Here is a 17,695-nt window from a genome sequence, read left to right on the forward strand (position 1 = left end):
TAACAGGTCCGCTCAACACTATTAAGCAAGTCATTGATTCTAGTATTTGACACACTGTCGTTTTTAGTTATATACAATAGAAATATTATAGGCTTTATTAGAATAACCATTGTATCCGTAGGAAGAAATCTGCCTCTTCGAATATGTGGCCTGGCTATTTTCTATTATTTTCTTTTGTTCTGCATCCTCCGCATGGAAACGTTCCACCACCAACCTTGAAAATTGTGAGAAAAAAAAGAAAAGAAAAACTTGCCGCTATGTAATTTTCCCCAACAAAGACGACAGACACACGTGACTTGTTGATGTATTTTATTGTGAGAGAGGGAGCTTGGTAAAAAACTAGAAAATGACTATGATATTACAATGAACATAAAAAGGTATGTTTCATTTGCTTTTTTTCCCTGCCAAAAACATACAAAAAAAACCCAAACAAAAAAAACACATGAATACAAGAACTAATTGGCACAAAAAAAATGTTAAACTTTGTTCCCACTTCCCAACACTGTTTTGTAAGGTCATCTAATTTGGCTTGCTAAGGACAATAATAATCATGGTGTTTAACAATAATCTGAAATAAACTGCTTGGCATCGAGCCGCAAGTCTCACAGTGAATTTCAAAAGTTTTTTTGTATTTTTTCTTTACATCAAAATCCAGATATCGGTAACAAGGATTTGATTGCAAGTGTAAATCTAATACATTCCTGTCTTTAAATTACCTGTTCTACAGTCCAAGGCAAGTATAAATGTTAACATAACACTGTTTACATCAAATCTCAATGCAAAGAGAACCATTTTGGTAGCTCTACTTTTAAATCTTATCAACTTTCCAAAATTTCATACTAAAATATATTATTGTATTAATACAAACTACAGTTTTATACACTAGACTGTGTAATAAATAAAGAAATATAAAAATAAGACACATAAATATAAAAGTTTTCTAAAACTAAAAAGGGGTAACAGGTCAGTAAGGAGGGTATTAATACTGCCAGGTTTTTTTTGAAGACATACAGTACACAAACAGAAAAAAAAAAAAAAAGACAGATCTAAAACTAAAAACAACAAAAAAAAAAACCTTTAAAATAATACTGATAGGTAATTTCTTTTAGCTAACACCATTAATAAACGAGGTCTATAATAGTTAGCATTTTGGAGCAAATATTGGAAATTTTTTTTTTTTTTTTTTTAAGTTCACGGGGAAGGCCGTGCTCAGAATAAAAACAAGAAGAAAAAAAAAAAAAAAGATAAAAGACTGGAATTAGAATTTTGATTAAAAACTTTGTTGGCTTTAGCTACATAGAAGAGATACCAATACTACAAATGCTAGTGATTACAGACCACCATTAAATAAAGGCAAAGCCTTTAAAATACTGAAAGATGGCACTTACAGCACAGAAAGTCTTGCATAAGGCCAAGAGAGGATACATAGCTTTAAATCCTTCATATAGGTACTACATTTCAAGCAAATATAAACACTGATGTTTGCAGTTTTCTTTCCCAGAATAAACTGTTAGTCCCTGCAAATAGGATCTTCATGAACAACACAAAAAAAATAATATTAAAAATGACAACTTGTAACTCATTGATATGAACACACCTCTTACTTCCAACACTGCTTAAGGCTAAAAAATATGCTGTAAATAATATTTTTTTTCTTCTTCAAACTATATTATCTATAAAATCCCCACCTTGTCTTGGACATGCCAAGGTAGTAGTAGCATTTAAAATATGAATTATTTTGTAAAGGAATTTTGTAGTGCAGTTATACTCACATTTCTTTTTTTTTTTTTTATAAAATAAAATACTGAAGCAGATTTAGTAGAAGTCTGTAACGGTAATAACAATAATTATAATAAAAAAAAAGAAAAAAAAAAAAAAGATAAAAATTTCTCCCAAATGTACAAACTAACCAACACAATAACAAAACAAAAAAAAAAAACAAAAAAAACAAACGTAATACTGATAAAATAAATGGTTTCCAGATGTGAATATGAGCAGGATGAGCAGGTTCCTTAAAAACCAGATTCAACTTCTGAGTCATTATATACTGGACGTTGCATGTAATAAACGCGTTTCCTAAATTTTTTTAAAATTGCTGTGAAAAATTTCTAAGTTTGAGATTCAGGCACACCTGGATTTTTTTTTTTTTTTTTTTAACACAGTAGTGAATAGAAATCACAGTATACACACTACTGTGTTTCAGAGAAAAGCATGTTATAATATAGAATAAAATTCATTAGAACGTCAAAAAGACTTTTCCATAGTGGAAAATAAAGAGACGACCGGCTAAGGTTGGGAGGCCGGATTTTCTGACACTGGATTTTCTGACACTGGATTTTCTGACACTGGATTTTCTGACACTGGATTTTCTGACACTGGATTTTCTGCAACTTCTGGTTCCAAATCTTTAATACTATCTACACATTCGTCATCCTTCAAAGTACCTTCCAATGGTCCTGGTTCAACACCTAACTCTGGCTCCTCTAGATCTTGCATTAGAACACTTTCTTTTTCGTCCTGTCCATCATCTGTATCTTTCTCGTCCTCTTCCTCCTTCTCGCTGTCATCTTCCCGTATGATGCTCTCATGTTCGTCAGAGTCTATCTGAGATGGAGAAGCCTGGGAATCGACATGTTCGTTGCTGAGGGTCTCTTGTAAAGTCTCTTCATGCTCCATGCCGTCACGTTCCTCCGCCTCCTTTTTGCAGTACGAGTAACGATGGTTCATGTGTTGGGAATAGGATCCGGAGTGTGAAAATCTCTTACCACATTTGTCACATTGATAGGGCTTCTCTCCAGAATGGAGGCGCATGTGTTCAATTAAATGGTGTTTGTGTTTGAACGCCTTAGTACAGATCCCACACTCATGCGGCCGTTTTCCTGCAAACATCGAATGAAAAGAAAGGAGAACTGTAATATGTATGACAACATAGAAACTCATAAAAAGGAATGATAGTGATCCTGTAATTATTCCTATGTTACTCCTATCTAGCCGCTAGTAATTTACTATGCGCTTTATAGAACATTGGGCTGGTTTACATAAATGTTTGGAATGCTTTTGGAGGTATTACATTAGACTTTATGTTTTCTAGGTTAAAGACCTGACATTTTACTGAAAGATAAGAATGAAATACCAAACTTACATGCATATGCGAAAAGATATCTAGACGTTTATATAGAGCATAGATTCTTAATCAAGACTGGTAGAAAATCATTGAACTGGAAACTTCAACGTGAGGTGTGTGTGTTATAACTCCAGGTAAAAAATGGCTCTTAAAAAGTCTTCAGTTTTAGTCTTCTAAAACTATTGAAAAACATTGCACAAAGATGTCCATTTAAAAAAAAAATTGCTTATTTTTTGGCAGCCTGCTTCTACTGGTGTACTGTGCTTCCCGGAATGGCACATCCGGCAGGTAATTTATAGCGATACTGTAGCTTTGGCTGAACCCAATCCTGATCACTCGGCCGTTGAATCCCGCTGGCTGGAGAAGATGAATGCAACCCTAAGGCTGCCTAGAAAACATGGATACTGCCCTACGGCTGTATTCATATTTTCCAGGCATGCCTAGGGGTGCACCTTTCTTTTAGACGCAGCGGGATTCAACAGACGAGTGATCGCGTTCAGCCAAACTTACTAAGGATTTGCTAATTTCTACTGCTCCCTCCTACCATTATGTTGCTACCAGTTACGGTTCCTGTGTGCCATCCCCTCTGTCCTCCTCCCTGATTCTTAAAGGGCCAAGGCTCATGCTCCTATCCTATCTCCTCCAATTACAAGGGATAACAAGCATTTATACACCGCCTGAAGAAGAGGTTCATAAGAGTTTTAGTGTTCCAGCAAAGTTGTTCCTCGTATGCGGTTTCATCACAGTATATGACCCTGGCTTATTGCCTTGACATCATCTCAGTCTGCTTTCTTTGTATTATGTTGTATTTCCGGTGTCTGACCTTGGCTTGATTCTGACTATGAACCTGTCCTGTCCATCCTGACTTCTTTGTCTGTCCACTGACCACGCATGTATATTGCCAGTCTTAGACCTTGCTATAAGAGATAAGGGCAACTTGAGCATGCTCGAATCCTATCGTTCCCCATATGAAAACTGGTGCCTGAAGAAGTTGGATGCAGTCATAGGGAGTTCAGGAAAGGCTGTATCCATGTTTTGGTGGACTTCATAGGGCTGCATTGAACTTCTTTAGCCACCAATATTCAAATGCCAAACGTTTAGACTCGAGCATGCTCAAATTGCCATGTATCTGGACTCCTCTCTTACTACCCCATTTGTGCTTCGCACCTTTGTCTCTTGGGCCTCAAAGTCAACTTCTCTTTGGCGGCAACTCTGGTACAATGTCCAAGTTTCAGTAAAGGGGTTGAAGAGTGGAAACTGGAGCGCTACTTTACCAGCACCCTTCAAAGTTGCCCAAATCAAACGATTAGGTACAGTAGCACACGGGGTCCACACCCGGTGATATTTACACACGCTCTGCTGGTGTGCATGTATTCTGGAGCCAGTCCTACATTCATCAGCTGGTCGTTGTATTGGCTTCCAGACTAAAGTGGTTTTCTGTGCGGACACAACGTGTCTCACTGCTGCTAACTCTGGCACTACAACAAAGCTGCACCCGTCCATACGTCTTATCCCGTAACACCTGTTCTTTATCCACTGCCTCAATATTCCTTTTATTCTCATTGAATAACGTTTTATACTGAAATAAATAAATCAGGACTTGACAAGAAGAAATAAATGAAATGCGGCATTACCTAAACCGTTCTAGAATCACGTTAAATCGTGTTCTAAATTAAAGATACAGTTTAATTCCCAGCAAGGAAGTGACAGGAGCAGCTTGGCTTTTATGCCTTTCCTTGTAACCAGCGATTATCACCAGCCTCGGCAATCTCTGTATACACAGATTTCACTTGTCGTCATTATACTACAAAGTTTAGCGAACAAATTACATTTCATTAATTAGAAATCTGAAGAGAGGAATGTGAAGGATGATTCAGCGGCTAGAATACATGATGAGGCGAGATACGTACATCATATTACATCCCATACATGCAGAAGGATTAAGGGCCCTATTACATGGAGCGATAATCTGCAGAATTAGGCCAATTTGACAGACCATCACTCCGGGTAATAAACACAACGATCATCGGCTGATCGTGTCTTTAGGTTCTGATCTAAAATTATCAGCCACCAGGTACGCATTACTACGTGTAATAGTGATGCGCAGCCAGTGGCTGATTAACCTGTAAAGAATATAATAAAGTTCACACATTACCTGTACAAGCTCCCGGGATCTTCCTGGCTTCTCCACACTCCTGCAGCCTCCAGTGCAACTTCAGAACAGTCTTTTAAGTGACAAGCTGCTAAGCCAATCACTGGCCGGGACCGCAGCAGTCAGTGATTGGCTGAGCGGCCTGTCACTTTAGAGGCCGGCTCTGAAGTTGCACTAAAGGCTGGGGGAGAAGACAGGAAGACACCGGGAGCGTGGACAGGTAATGTATGAACTTCATTATTACACTTTTAAAGCAAGGGCTGCACAGACATTGCTAAGAATTTTATGTGTAGCCCTTATTGTACAATAATCGAGACATGTAATAGGCTCAGTAAATGAGCGCCGATCTAGCAGATTGGCACTTGTTTATTATATTGATCATCTGGATAATCAATGGAGCGGGTGGGCCCGATGACGTTGTGGAGGTGGGGCAGTGCTACCAGTCGAAAATTACGCCGACTAACAGGGTGGGACTGGTGCCGAAGAGGAAGGTAGGACACCTATCTTCCTACTTAGCTCTATAGGGAGCTATCAGCAGGTTAGACTCGTCTAACCTGCTGTTAGTTCCCCTTTTATTAATTTTTTTACTTTTTTTTTTTTTTTTTAAGTGGAGAAGATAACAAAACTAAAAATTATGTTACCTGGCTATGTCCAGTTTGATTGGATGAGGTATGGACAGGTCCAGTGACTACATACCTGTATGTTCATACTTGTGCCTCAGCAGGGAGCTGCTCTTCTGGAATATTTTATCACAGAGGTCACAGGCGTACAGCCCATTCTCCGTCTTTTTCAATTTCTTTTTGGGTGGAGTGGAATCAGAGTCATTTTGATCTTCTACGTTTGACACTCCCTCCGAACTCGTATCCTGTCTCTCATCCTGGAAACAAAACGGCAAAGTTGAATATGACGTCTGTATCGTTTAGCAAGGAGTGCAGTGTGCGCAGTACCCCAGTCGGCTAATGCACCATTATTTAGATTAATAAATGCTGCAATTTAATGCTGGTGACATCCCAAGCTGAAGTGGGATAACAATATCACAGTGATCAGACAGTGTATAGCATGAAGCCACTGAAATCATGACTATTTCTAGCTGGGACAGGACTCTGCTCAGAGCTATGGAATTAGCAGCGTTTACAGACGTCTCAGACCTTTTACACTCAGCAGCACATACAGCATAGTATCTCTATTTGTTGTAATATGCAACCCTGAGATTTGCAGCTTACAGTCAGAGCAGCAGTGTCTATAATATGATTTAAAGGGAATCTGTCAGCAATATTAAACCATTAAAACTTCTGACACTCCTATACAGAGGTTTGGAGAAGGAGTCTAATACCCTCTGTTTTGTACCCCAGGTGCTACTCCAGCAAGTGTCCAGGAGGAGGAGTCTAAAGGCCAAGTGTCCAGGAGGAGGAGTCTAAAGGTCAAGTGTCCAGGGCTTTCTAACCCTTCTTCCCATCAGCTCTGAGTGACAGGTCTAGCTTCCAATCAGAAGATCACTTGTGCCATCAATCATAGCTGAGAGGAGGGGCTCATCTATCATGGTTTGGATGCTATGTGACTTCTCATGCCTAGAGGGGGTCATACTCAAGTCTGAGCATGGGAAGAGGCAGTGTACTGTACAGCAGAGAGGACACCATTACAGACTCCATTATGGATGTTGTATTTCCAGGTATTTGCACCCATCCATTAGTATAAAATGCGCCTATAGGGTGCTACACACTTTAAAACCCATGAGATGAGCTAGGACTGACCCCAAAATGGCTACTTTTAGGAAAGGAATTATAGAAACCCTACCCTCTGTATAGCCTAATCTACTGGATTTTTGGCAAGCAAGAACAAAAGGGCAATGGTAAAAATTATAACAACCTAGTAATGGCATCAGTTCTTAGTCTATAGACAAGACGTCAGCCCAGAAAAGTATCTTTCTTCGGCAACAAGAACATATTTATAAGGATATAAATGCAGCCCCAAATTATGGAAGTAGCTCCAGGGGCAGCGCTCAATGTACTCAGGATGCCAGACCGGAGGAAACATGAAACATTAAAGGATTACAAACTATGTTTGGAAGCTAAAACCCTGATGGAGGAAGAAGAGTCAATCCTCTCAGCTGTGACATGTCAATAGGTGGCGATTTACCATCGAGACCAAAGGGAATTAGCTGGACTCCTTCCTCGTAGAATATCAATACTATTTGTCTGGCACCGTAATTCTATTACACTGTATAACAAATACTAATAGATTGAGGCAAGAAAGAGCGAGATAACTAAGAAAAAAAGGGGAAATATCTTGGAATTAATAAAAAAAAAAATTATAATAAAGGAGCAACAGGACATAAGGAACCCCTAGAAGAATCTGAGGAGGGGCAATAGGAGCCATAGGAGGTCATGTAAACAGGACGCATGATGCACAGGCAACTAGACTATTACTTTTACCTGAGCCCTATGGGACGGAAAAGAGAAGAGGCCCAAAAGACGGAATTGCTCTTAAGCTCGTAAATGATCATGTCCAATCAGTAGACTATAACGTAGTGTAATGATATTAATAGGGTTCTCCACTTTGTATAATCCCTACTTATTAGAAGAGTCCCTTAACAATAAACAGATCACAAAGTATTCCCCTGCCGGGACCCTAGTGCTTAGCTATGATCTAGGAAGAAACATGGCAGGAAGTGCTTCATTTCTCTGCAGCACCACCACAGGTGGAATAAAGTATTACACTGTGCCTAATCAATCCAATGGGTTGTCTGTGTAACGCAGGATGGGGTCAGGTTCTCCAGTATGACCAACACTCTTCATTCTAACCAAGAGATGATGACGACTCTTAACAGAAACGCCTCTATGTTAACAACTTATAGGGTGTATGTATAGTTTTTTTTAATCCAGAAAGCCCAGAATTTGCAGAAGATGACTGCAGGCTGGAAATCCCTTTTAGACAAAGTAGACTAATAGTTCCCCCAGTCTATTTTGGTGGGAGAATGGTGGACAGGTTAATGTCCTGGCTGCCACCCCAACAATTACTTAATACTTCTAGCGCGACGAGCTAGCCTCCTAAGTTTCTTGTATTAAAGGGATTATAGAGGATCAGAAGAAAAAGCTACTTTCTTACAAAAACAGCACCACCCCTGTCCCGTGGTTGTGTCTGGTATTACAATTCAGCTCTATTTCACATTAATAGAAGAGAGTTGCAAACCTAAACCCAAAGTGATAACAAGAGTGGTGTCGTTTTTGGAAGAAAGCGAAAATACATGAGATACATACCAGCCAGAGCACTGCTTTTTTAGTGGTGGTCGGTAACCTAGACAATGAGCCGTCAACAAAGGAATGAGAAGAGCAGCATATCAGGAGAAGGAGACAAGTTTGCTAAATGAATGTATTTGCAAAAATATTTAATTTGTCGAGTCCTACAAGTGAGAGGGGAATACCCCTTTAAGCCTATGCAGGCACACTTCCTGTTGGAGTCTATAAGGACATACTCCAGGTAAATTCTATCACACCTTTCTGAAGGATCAGAAGTGCTTGTCTAAGAAGGAAATCATTGCCTTACTGGCATTTGTAGCAGAAACAGAATTTTCTTGTATTTTCCCATCATGTAAAGTGTAATGCAGAGTACGCTACCTCCTCTGTATATGTAAGTACTACCGGAAATTCCCTGCAGGCCTGTAGGGTTTTCAGTGCATAAATGACGAATGCAATAACGCTACTAGAAATGAACGAACCTCAAGCCCCCCCCCCACCTCGAGTTGGTCCGAACCTGAGCTCTTGGCATTTGATTACCAGTGGCCGAAATTGTTGGATGTAGCCCAAGGGAGTCCTTGAAAACGTATACAATCTATAGCTATATCCATGTTTTCCAGGCAGCAGTAGGGCCAACTTCTTCAGCCAACGGTAATAAAATGCGGAGAGTTGGGGTTTGGACAAACACGAGCATGCTCAAAGTTTGTGCATCTCTACTCTATAGTAGACCATTCCTTGAAATGCAATATTATAACATAAATGTGGTTAAGAATGAGATGGAATACCTGGTTCTCCTATGCTTATGTTATTCCATGTTTTTATAATCTGGGAATGAATTTTGTCTGAAAGCAGCATTACTTTTACATTTACAGTCGTAGGCGGTGGTTGGCTCCTCGCCGATCGGCCAAGAGAAACCATCCTCTCTAACTAAACGCGCCATCAACCCAAAGGATTTATATACAAGTATCTTATAAGAAAACATGTACATTTACTAAATCAAAAAATATCCATTATAGAAATGAAAATCCCAAGTATTTCATTGACCTATTGCTTCTGCTGCATCCCTACAAAATCAAAGATGGTGTCAAAGAATCAATGTCCTTGTTGCTTATAGTGTGCATGGAAAATGCGGAGAGAGGGTTTTTTTCCTTATCAATTATCAATGTTTGAAAGGTTACAGGCCCTTTGTCTGGAGCTTTGTGTTCCCATGACAACACCTCCTGTCTACCGAGAGCTCGGTGTAAAAGTGGTCATATTATATGAAGTTCACACGTCTGCAGGAACTCGGCTCAGATCCTTCATCTTGAGGAGTAAATAGAGCTGAATGTCTATTGCATGATGACACCAATGGATTCTAAGGGTCGCTATTGACTTTAAAGGGGTGGTGTCAGGTTTCAGTCTGATGTCCGTCATTTTGCAGATGCAAACGAGAACAAACAAAATGGTGCATACAGAAGGTACAATGGAGGCCATGAAGTGTGAACACCACCCTAAATAACTGATAGTTGAATTGACTCACAACTTCCCGGATGGCCTAGGCCCCTTCCGGAGCAAATGTCCTGTGAGGGAAGGGGGAAGAAGGGGGAGATAAGGGTTGAGTATCCAATAATCTGCTGTCAGGGAAGAGTCAGATTGCCCTCATAGATAGCTTATTCACATCACGTTAGTCCATCCAAGGTATATGTTTGCATTCTGTCTATAAAGGGACTCCAACATATACTGCGGGGTACTGCAAAGAGCCCATTCAGTTTAATAGGCTAAACATGGTCAGCAAGTGACTACTAGAGATGAGCGAAGCTCTAGCACGCTCAGGCTTGTCCAAACCCAAGCATGCAGCATTTTATTACTGGTGGCTGAAGGTGGATGCAGCCTATATAGCCTATGGAGAAATGGAAAACAGGGGTCCCGGCACTCTAAGAAAAAATAAAGTATCTAGATTTTAACCTATGTCAAACAAATAAAATCTGCTGCAAGTCAACACCGACGCGTTTCGCGCGCATGCGCGCTTAGTCCTGTATACCAGGACTAAGCGCGCATGCGCGCGAAACGCGTCGGTGTTGACTTGCAGCAGATTTTATTTGTTTGACATGAAATAAAGTATCTAGATTTTAACCTTTCTTGGAGTGCCGGGACCCCTGTTTTCCATTTCTCCTATGACTGGCTATCGTTGAAACCGTGCACCCTCCTCTAATGAACTGCGACCAAAGCACATTTACTGAGGTGATCTGACCACATCCACTTTATCTTTCGTATATAGCCTATGGCTGTATCCATGTTTTCCAGGTTCCCCCTAGGGCAGCATCTAACTTCATCAGCCACCTGTATTCAAATGCAGAGCGTGCGGACTCGAGCATGCTTGAGTAGCGCTCACGTCTAGTTACTTTTTCTACAATGCTTATATGAACTAATGAGAAACTGTCCTCTAACTAAACATGCCATCACGTATGGCCCAAAAGGACCCAGATTTCAATGAAGCAAGTGAAAACATCTACAAAGAAAATATTCTATTCCTAACTATGCCGTTAGTTCGGGTCATAAACCCTACAGTTGGGCCCATTTGGCCATAATATGGCACAGAAATGTTTATTACGCTCACCTAAAACTGGCCTTAGTTAAAGCATCCAGGTGTTGTGAAGCGAACTAGTACCAACACTAGCACAGGAACAGGTGGTAACTACTGTGGTTTCTCTAGGAAAAGTTCTCACACTCTGCAAAGAATCATGAAGCGATTCCATAGAGATAATAAAATGAGCAGTAACCACCTTTAAGATGACGCACACTTATAACTGAGCGTGGGTTCAGCACTTTCCATAGGACACAGCTCCTGCACCTAACCAATCTGCAGAACAGATCACACAATTTTCACCTAACAGACACTTGGACAAAAGGTCCCCAGATCAAAACGTTGGAATCTCTGTATGATATTCTTATATACATGATCCTGTGTACTTTTGTCCTATAAACTGACCCCAGTGGATGATCCATGGTACTGGCAGCTTGCCTGCTTCACATTGCACTCCATGTATAGGCAGCTGTATTATGATTAAATGGTGTATAGTGTTGTTTATGGCATACATGGTTTAGAGTAATGAATAGCACACAACAGCAGTATATTCAATGTGCAGTTTTTCCAATTAATTTAAGCATCTACGGCATGTCATAGCTTAACCGCTCCAACATCTGTCACAAGAAAAGCACCGTAGGGCCACATTCACGCCTCATGCTTTTATTTCTATTTCCTATGGTTGTCAAGAACGTAAAAATAAAAATCTTTAAAAGGAAGCCAGGACAGCGATTGTGTCAGGGTTCACTTCTCTTTTTTGCAACACTAATGCTGCCTGTTACGCTTATGAACGTGTCAAAATTAAAGACGAGTGAATTTAGAATACTTTCATCGGCGTCTGAACCCGGATTCTCTGCATTTGATTACCAAAAGCAATAGGGAGTCCTAGAAAACATGGATATAACCGCCGTAAAGCCGGGTGACAGGTTCCGTTTAAGGACTCAAAGTTCTTCAGCCACCGGTGATCAAATGCCAAAAGTTTGGACAAAACCAAATTTACTCAAATTTCCCTCATGTCTAACAAAAAAAAATGCAATCCGGTCCTGGACCTAAAATTATGGATACTCTCCTATTAGATGTGTTAACAAGGACTGCATAACTGTAATGAAACATTCTACATTTATTAAATATATAAACGAAAAGTGGCATTGGGTAAGTCTACAGTAAGAGTCACCATCCTAAATCTATCGTATTGGCTGTCGTCGTTCAGCTTTCCAAGCGTCCCTTGAAGAAGTCTGGAATTGTTGCATTCTAGACTTATCGAGGGATTGGAAAATGGAAGTCTTCGAGACTGAAATAACTGATGGCTGATTCAATAGTGACTCATGTTCCATGTAGGTTCCATAAATATGGAAGATGTGCTACGGTACAGAGTTCAGAGCTCCTGGCATCATCGTAAATCATGATGCCGGAAGTTCTGCATTCCGGTACGTACTACATCTTCTGTGCACAGACCGTAATGACAGAACATGTGAATGATCCCTTACTGTAGACTCTCTTAACTAGTAATGTTCTTATTGCAGACATCAAATACCAACAAACTATTTATCTCTCAAAAAACATATAAAGCGCATTACCTGAATCCCGTTGGATTGGAGGTTCTTTTGTTGTGGTTCAGGAACTATAGGTGTAGTAGTGGTGGCATAAGTATATGTCACTTGAGGAATCAAGATAGTCCGTTTGTTGGCAGCTAGAGCTCTTAAACAGGGTACACTGTTCTGATCGGTAATGGCAACAATAGTAGGTAACTGGGCAGTGACTGTAGGAATAGCAATGTTTATGGGATTGGCACTTGGGTTTATAATTAGAGCTGGCTCCAACTTTGCGACACTGTCCACTTGCATTGGCTCTTTTCTAACACATGATAAGTTCAAGGGTTCTTCTTGAGTCGAATAAACACTGCTCTGGTAAACGCTAGTAATGGAAGGTCGTTCCGGTACATTTCCAAGCTGCTTTGGTAAGGATAAGTCTAGAGGTTCGACTTGCTGCTCCGATGGGCCCTCGTCTGAGGTCGTTGCATCGTCTGAGTTTTTTAGAGAACAGAGGTTTAGTGGTGAAGAAGAGGCTGCGCCACTCGTAGAACCATTTGCTGTCAATGGTTGAGAGGGCTCATCTTTAGAGAGGTCATTTTCGCCATTCGGGACGTTGTCACCATCTTTTGATTCAGTATTTTTCTCTGTCCCAACATCATTAAGTTCACATTTTGGTGAAGATGACCTAGAAGACGGAACAGAAATTTCTCCGTTTTGCATTTTTTCAAACCACTTTTTTACCACATCCAGTGGTAGATTTACTGAATCGGCAATTTTAGAAAGTTCATCGGCACTTGGCTGTGCATTCAGCGCATAGTAAGCTTTTAGAAGAGATAGGAGGTTTTTCAATGGTGGTTGACTGGGAGTAAGATTTCCATCTGTGGTGTCCACAGAAGATGGCTCGACAGATTCCTCTTTGCTACTTTCAGGAAGTAGTTCACTCTTTTTCTGGTCATAGTGCTTGGGTTCTTGAAGTGCATTTAGGTTTTGTGGACCATCATCAGAAATCATGCAAGTGCTGTCTGCTGTAAACTTTGTGTCCTTTTCCGTTTTAACGGTAAGATCTTCCGGTAATTTTTCGGCCTTGCAAACTTCAACTGGGACTTCTTTCTTTAGGTTTTGTGGAACAACTGGAAGCTGAGCTGGTTCCTGTAAGCTGTAATTGATGATTATTTTGGTTGTACCATCTTGATCAACCAGAGGAAGACTAATTGCGGAAATGACAGAATGACCTGCTTGCTGAATTGTTGCAGAGGTGAGTGTCCCTTGTTCTTTGGATGCAAGATTTGCATGGTTATTTTCTAATACTTGTCGGATTACATTCCCATCCACGGCCACCTTTAGAACGTTTTGAATGTCACTTAGATTAATACTAATAGGTGATACCAGGCCCATAGTTGGTAGAACAACAGCTTGTACCACACCCTGAGGAGTACTGGTTGCCTGCAGAGGGCTACCACCACTAAAGACCCCATTTTGCAAAGGGGCAGAACAGTTGATTCCTGACGCAACCACTATGGGCTTTATTTCATAATCCACAGGTTCAGTCTTAATTTGGTTTACTGGAAGTTGTTCCTGTAAAGGCTTGTTCTCTATTTTTTGTCGGATAGGTGGCCGGGCTGGGCTACCAGGGGATGCAGAAAGGGACGGGGAAGAACACTGAGGGGTCTTTAATCCTGATCGGGCTCGTCCATTAACAGGAATAACTCCAATGCATTTTTTACTGCTTATATGTGAACTGTAAGAACCAGAATGGGAAAATCTCTTCTTGCAGTTTGGGCACTCATATGGCTTCTCTCCTTGAAGACAAAAATATATGTGCATATTAAAGCATAATTAGGAGGTATTAGCCTACCTAGGAGCCACTTATCCCCCCCACTACTGAAATAACCAGCAATCGTCTGATCCTTAGGGCCCTATTCCACGGGACGATTATCGTTTGGATAATCGTTAACGATTAACAATCTCAAACGACCGCTATTGCGAAAGACCTGAAAACGTTCACTCATTTCCATGGAACGATAATCGTTACTTATGATCGTAATTGCGATCGTTTCTCTTCGCTATTTATTCGCTATTGCGTTCGTATCTATTGAGAACGACCGAACGATGTCTTATTCAATGCGAACGATTTGCGAACGAGCAACGATAAAAATAGGTCCAGGTCTTATTAAACGATCAACGATTTCTCGTTCGGTCGTTAATCGTTAACTGCATTTCAACTGAACGAATATCGTTCAGATTCGAACGATTTAACGATAATCTGAACGATAATCGTCCCGTGGAATAGGGCCCTTATTCTAGGATCACAATTTTTCACCTAATCACTGGATGGAGCATGACTACTGACCTTTCATTTAGTCATATTAAGACTGCTAAAGATGGCCAAGAGCAGTACCCAGCTATCCCAGTTAGCCCCATAGAATTAATTGAGTAGCAGTGCACATGCTCAACCACTGCTCATTTACAAGGGGGACACAGAACCTCCATTCTCATGAAAATTGGTGGTCCCAGTACCTGCCCTGTGGAGCATTTACTGTTCAGTCTTGCTCATAGAAGTGAAGGTCCTAAACAGTGGACCCCAGCTGCTATGTCCAAATAAAAGAGAAACAGGTCATTGATCTCAGGGAGACCAGTCAAAGATAACACTGGCGGCTGCTAGTTAAAGCACTCAATACGGTGAAATCCTAGCTGTCCGGGTTCTTGCCGGAGGGATATCTGGCCAGTCCTGTGTTTCGAGACCCCAAATGAGGCTCCATGGTTTTTTTTTTTTTTTTGGCTATGTGCAAACGGCCACTTTGGGCAGTAAAGTCCCAAGATATCAGGGACACACTTTTTCCCTAGCATAAATGTATAGTCAATAAAAGACCTGTGCTCCATCTAATGCACAGCATACAAAATACTTACCACTGTGAATCCGTAAGTGTTCCTTTAGATGATGTTTGTATTTGAAAGCTTTTCCACATTCAGTGCATTTGAATTTACGGTTTCCTCCAGACTGTGTCACATGCCTCTGCCGAACACAACACACATATAGTCAGTAACAATTAAAGATGGGCGCAACTGGAGTCCGATCGTTCGGCATTTGATTGACGGCGGCTGAACAAGTAGGATGCAGCCCTAAGGAGTCCTGAAAAACATTGGTACAGCCTATAGCCAATGGATATATCCATGTTTTCCAGGCAGCCTTAGGCCTGCAATTAACTTCTTCAGCCACTGGTATTCAAAAGCCGAATGAATGGACTCAAGCATGCTCAGTTGCGCCATTTCTAGTGACAATACAACAAAAGAGAAAAGTGCTTTTTAGTACCACTTCTCTGCAAAACCATAAGGTAGGCTTCACCAGTGATCGCCCCCTAGTTGTTGGGGAAGCAACTTTCACAAAAGGGATGATAACTTGCACAGTCCTTGCCCAGCCTGCAACAATCTTGTACTGCAGTGCACAGAGGTGAATAAGACCAAAGAGCAGTAAGTACTGTATATGGCACATGGGGCCTAAATTTAATTCAGGGTGTCTGGTCCAAGAGCTTCATTTATTTACAGGTTTGGCTTAAGGTCTACGTTTGTCCAATTTAGGTCTTTGGTCTGAGGTCTGAATCTAATTTCAGTTTGGAGCATAGAGACTGCTAAACATGTGCCAAAGAGGTGTGCCCCTCCATTGGAAACGGTCCACCGGAGTAAAATATGCCAAGACTGGGATATGAAACCGCAAGTCTAAATAAATCTCCTCTGTAGAATTTATCAATAGGGCGAGACCAAATAAATGGCAACGTCCCATAACATACCTGATCTTTTCCTGACTTATGTGAGGTCATGTGACGGTCAAGCTGGGTCCTATATGCAAATGTATAGCTGCACATAGAGCAGCTGAAGTTATCTTCATTCTTCTCATGCCTGTACTTAATGTGTTCCTTCAATGAAGTGTAGCGCTTGTATCCTCTATCACAGTATGGGCAGGTGAGGAGCTGGGAGAAAGCATCTGGAGTTCCTGTAAATGACAATGAACCAAATATTTCAAAGCCATACAATCCGGGTGCATTAGGTGGATGACAGATGGAGTTTGGAAACAATATATTGGTTGTCCTTTGCACATCTATAAAATATCAACAACTGACATTTCCATCGAGAACATTGATCTTAGCGAAAATGTGAGCAAATCCAGATATTGGAGTCTTTCCAAATGTGCATCATATGTAATAACCTGCTTTGATCATATTCCATACCAACAGAATTAGACTGGCTGAAGTAGTTTTATGCAGCCCTAGAAAGTCTGGGAAAACATAGCTACGGTCATAGGCAGTATCAATTTTATCCTAGACTCCCTAGGGCTGCATCCAAGAGTCGAGCATGGTGGCGTTGTACTTATCTCTAGATATCTGTCATTACTGGCAAGTGAACCTGTACACGAAGGGCTGGTAGCCATCTGCAAACAACTGAAACCTGATGTCCAATGGATCACGCTGACTGAAAACATTTGAAACAAGATTTGCATCAGCTATGCTGCGATGCCATTTCTGCAGAATTGCATTTAAGGTTATACTGTCAAGCTACTCCTCCCCCCCTTACTCTTGTTAACAGTGTCACTATATAGTGTTTACAATATCACTTTACCTCAATCCATGGTCACCTATTACTCAAGAGCGTTGCCCCTTTCATGGTGCTGCTGACATATACAAGTCAACAGAAGATACAGAAATATATCTTTACATCTTACATAGAGTGCCAATGCACATGCTCAAGTATGTGCAACTCCCCCTCGCCTTGGATATGCTGTGAGGAAGAATGGTGGGGATTGGGGATCCCAAAACTTGTGATCATGGGGGTTACAGTGGTAAGGCCCCCTGCAATTGAAAACTTAGTACCTGTTGTTTGCATAAGCAATAAACATTATCAATACAAAAAAAAACAAAAAAAACAAACAAACAAACATTTAAAAGGGGATTATCACAAGATCAATGCCAGATGATCAATGGGGGTTTGGCCTATAATAAGAACACAGGTCCTTTTACCCTTTAGTGAATAGAGTGACAGCACATGGGGTCACCACCCCATTCACTCTATGGGACTTCTGAAGATAGTACTGTACAGGGC

General features: G+C 40.8%; 1 protein-coding gene across 4 annotated transcripts in view; it reads right to left on the minus strand.

Moving 5' to 3' along the window:
- Positions 1-294: 294 nt before the first annotated feature.
- Positions 295-17,695, minus strand: part of ZEB1 (zinc finger E-box binding homeobox 1) — a 91,993-nt gene continuing 74,592 nt past the window's right edge. For all 4 annotated transcript variants that reach the window (XM_069958989.1, XM_069958990.1, XM_069958991.1 and 1 more), the window contains exons 5-9: positions 16,390-16,592; positions 15,512-15,617; positions 12,650-14,403; positions 5,973-6,153; positions 295-2,879 (exon numbers count right to left, since the gene is read on the minus strand). In XM_069958989.1, coding sequence (XP_069815090.1) covers positions 2,287-2,879; positions 5,973-6,153; positions 12,650-14,403; positions 15,512-15,617; positions 16,390-16,592 — 2,837 coding nt within the window. In that variant the 3' untranslated portion in view covers positions 295-2,286. The remainder of the gene's footprint in view (positions 2,880-5,972; positions 6,154-12,649; positions 14,404-15,511; positions 15,618-16,389; positions 16,593-17,695) is intronic.

This window comes from Dendropsophus ebraccatus, chromosome 2 (assembly GCF_027789765.1).
Source record: "Dendropsophus ebraccatus isolate aDenEbr1 chromosome 2, aDenEbr1.pat, whole genome shotgun sequence".
NCBI classification, from domain to species: Eukaryota; Metazoa; Chordata; class Amphibia; order Anura; family Hylidae; genus Dendropsophus; species Dendropsophus ebraccatus.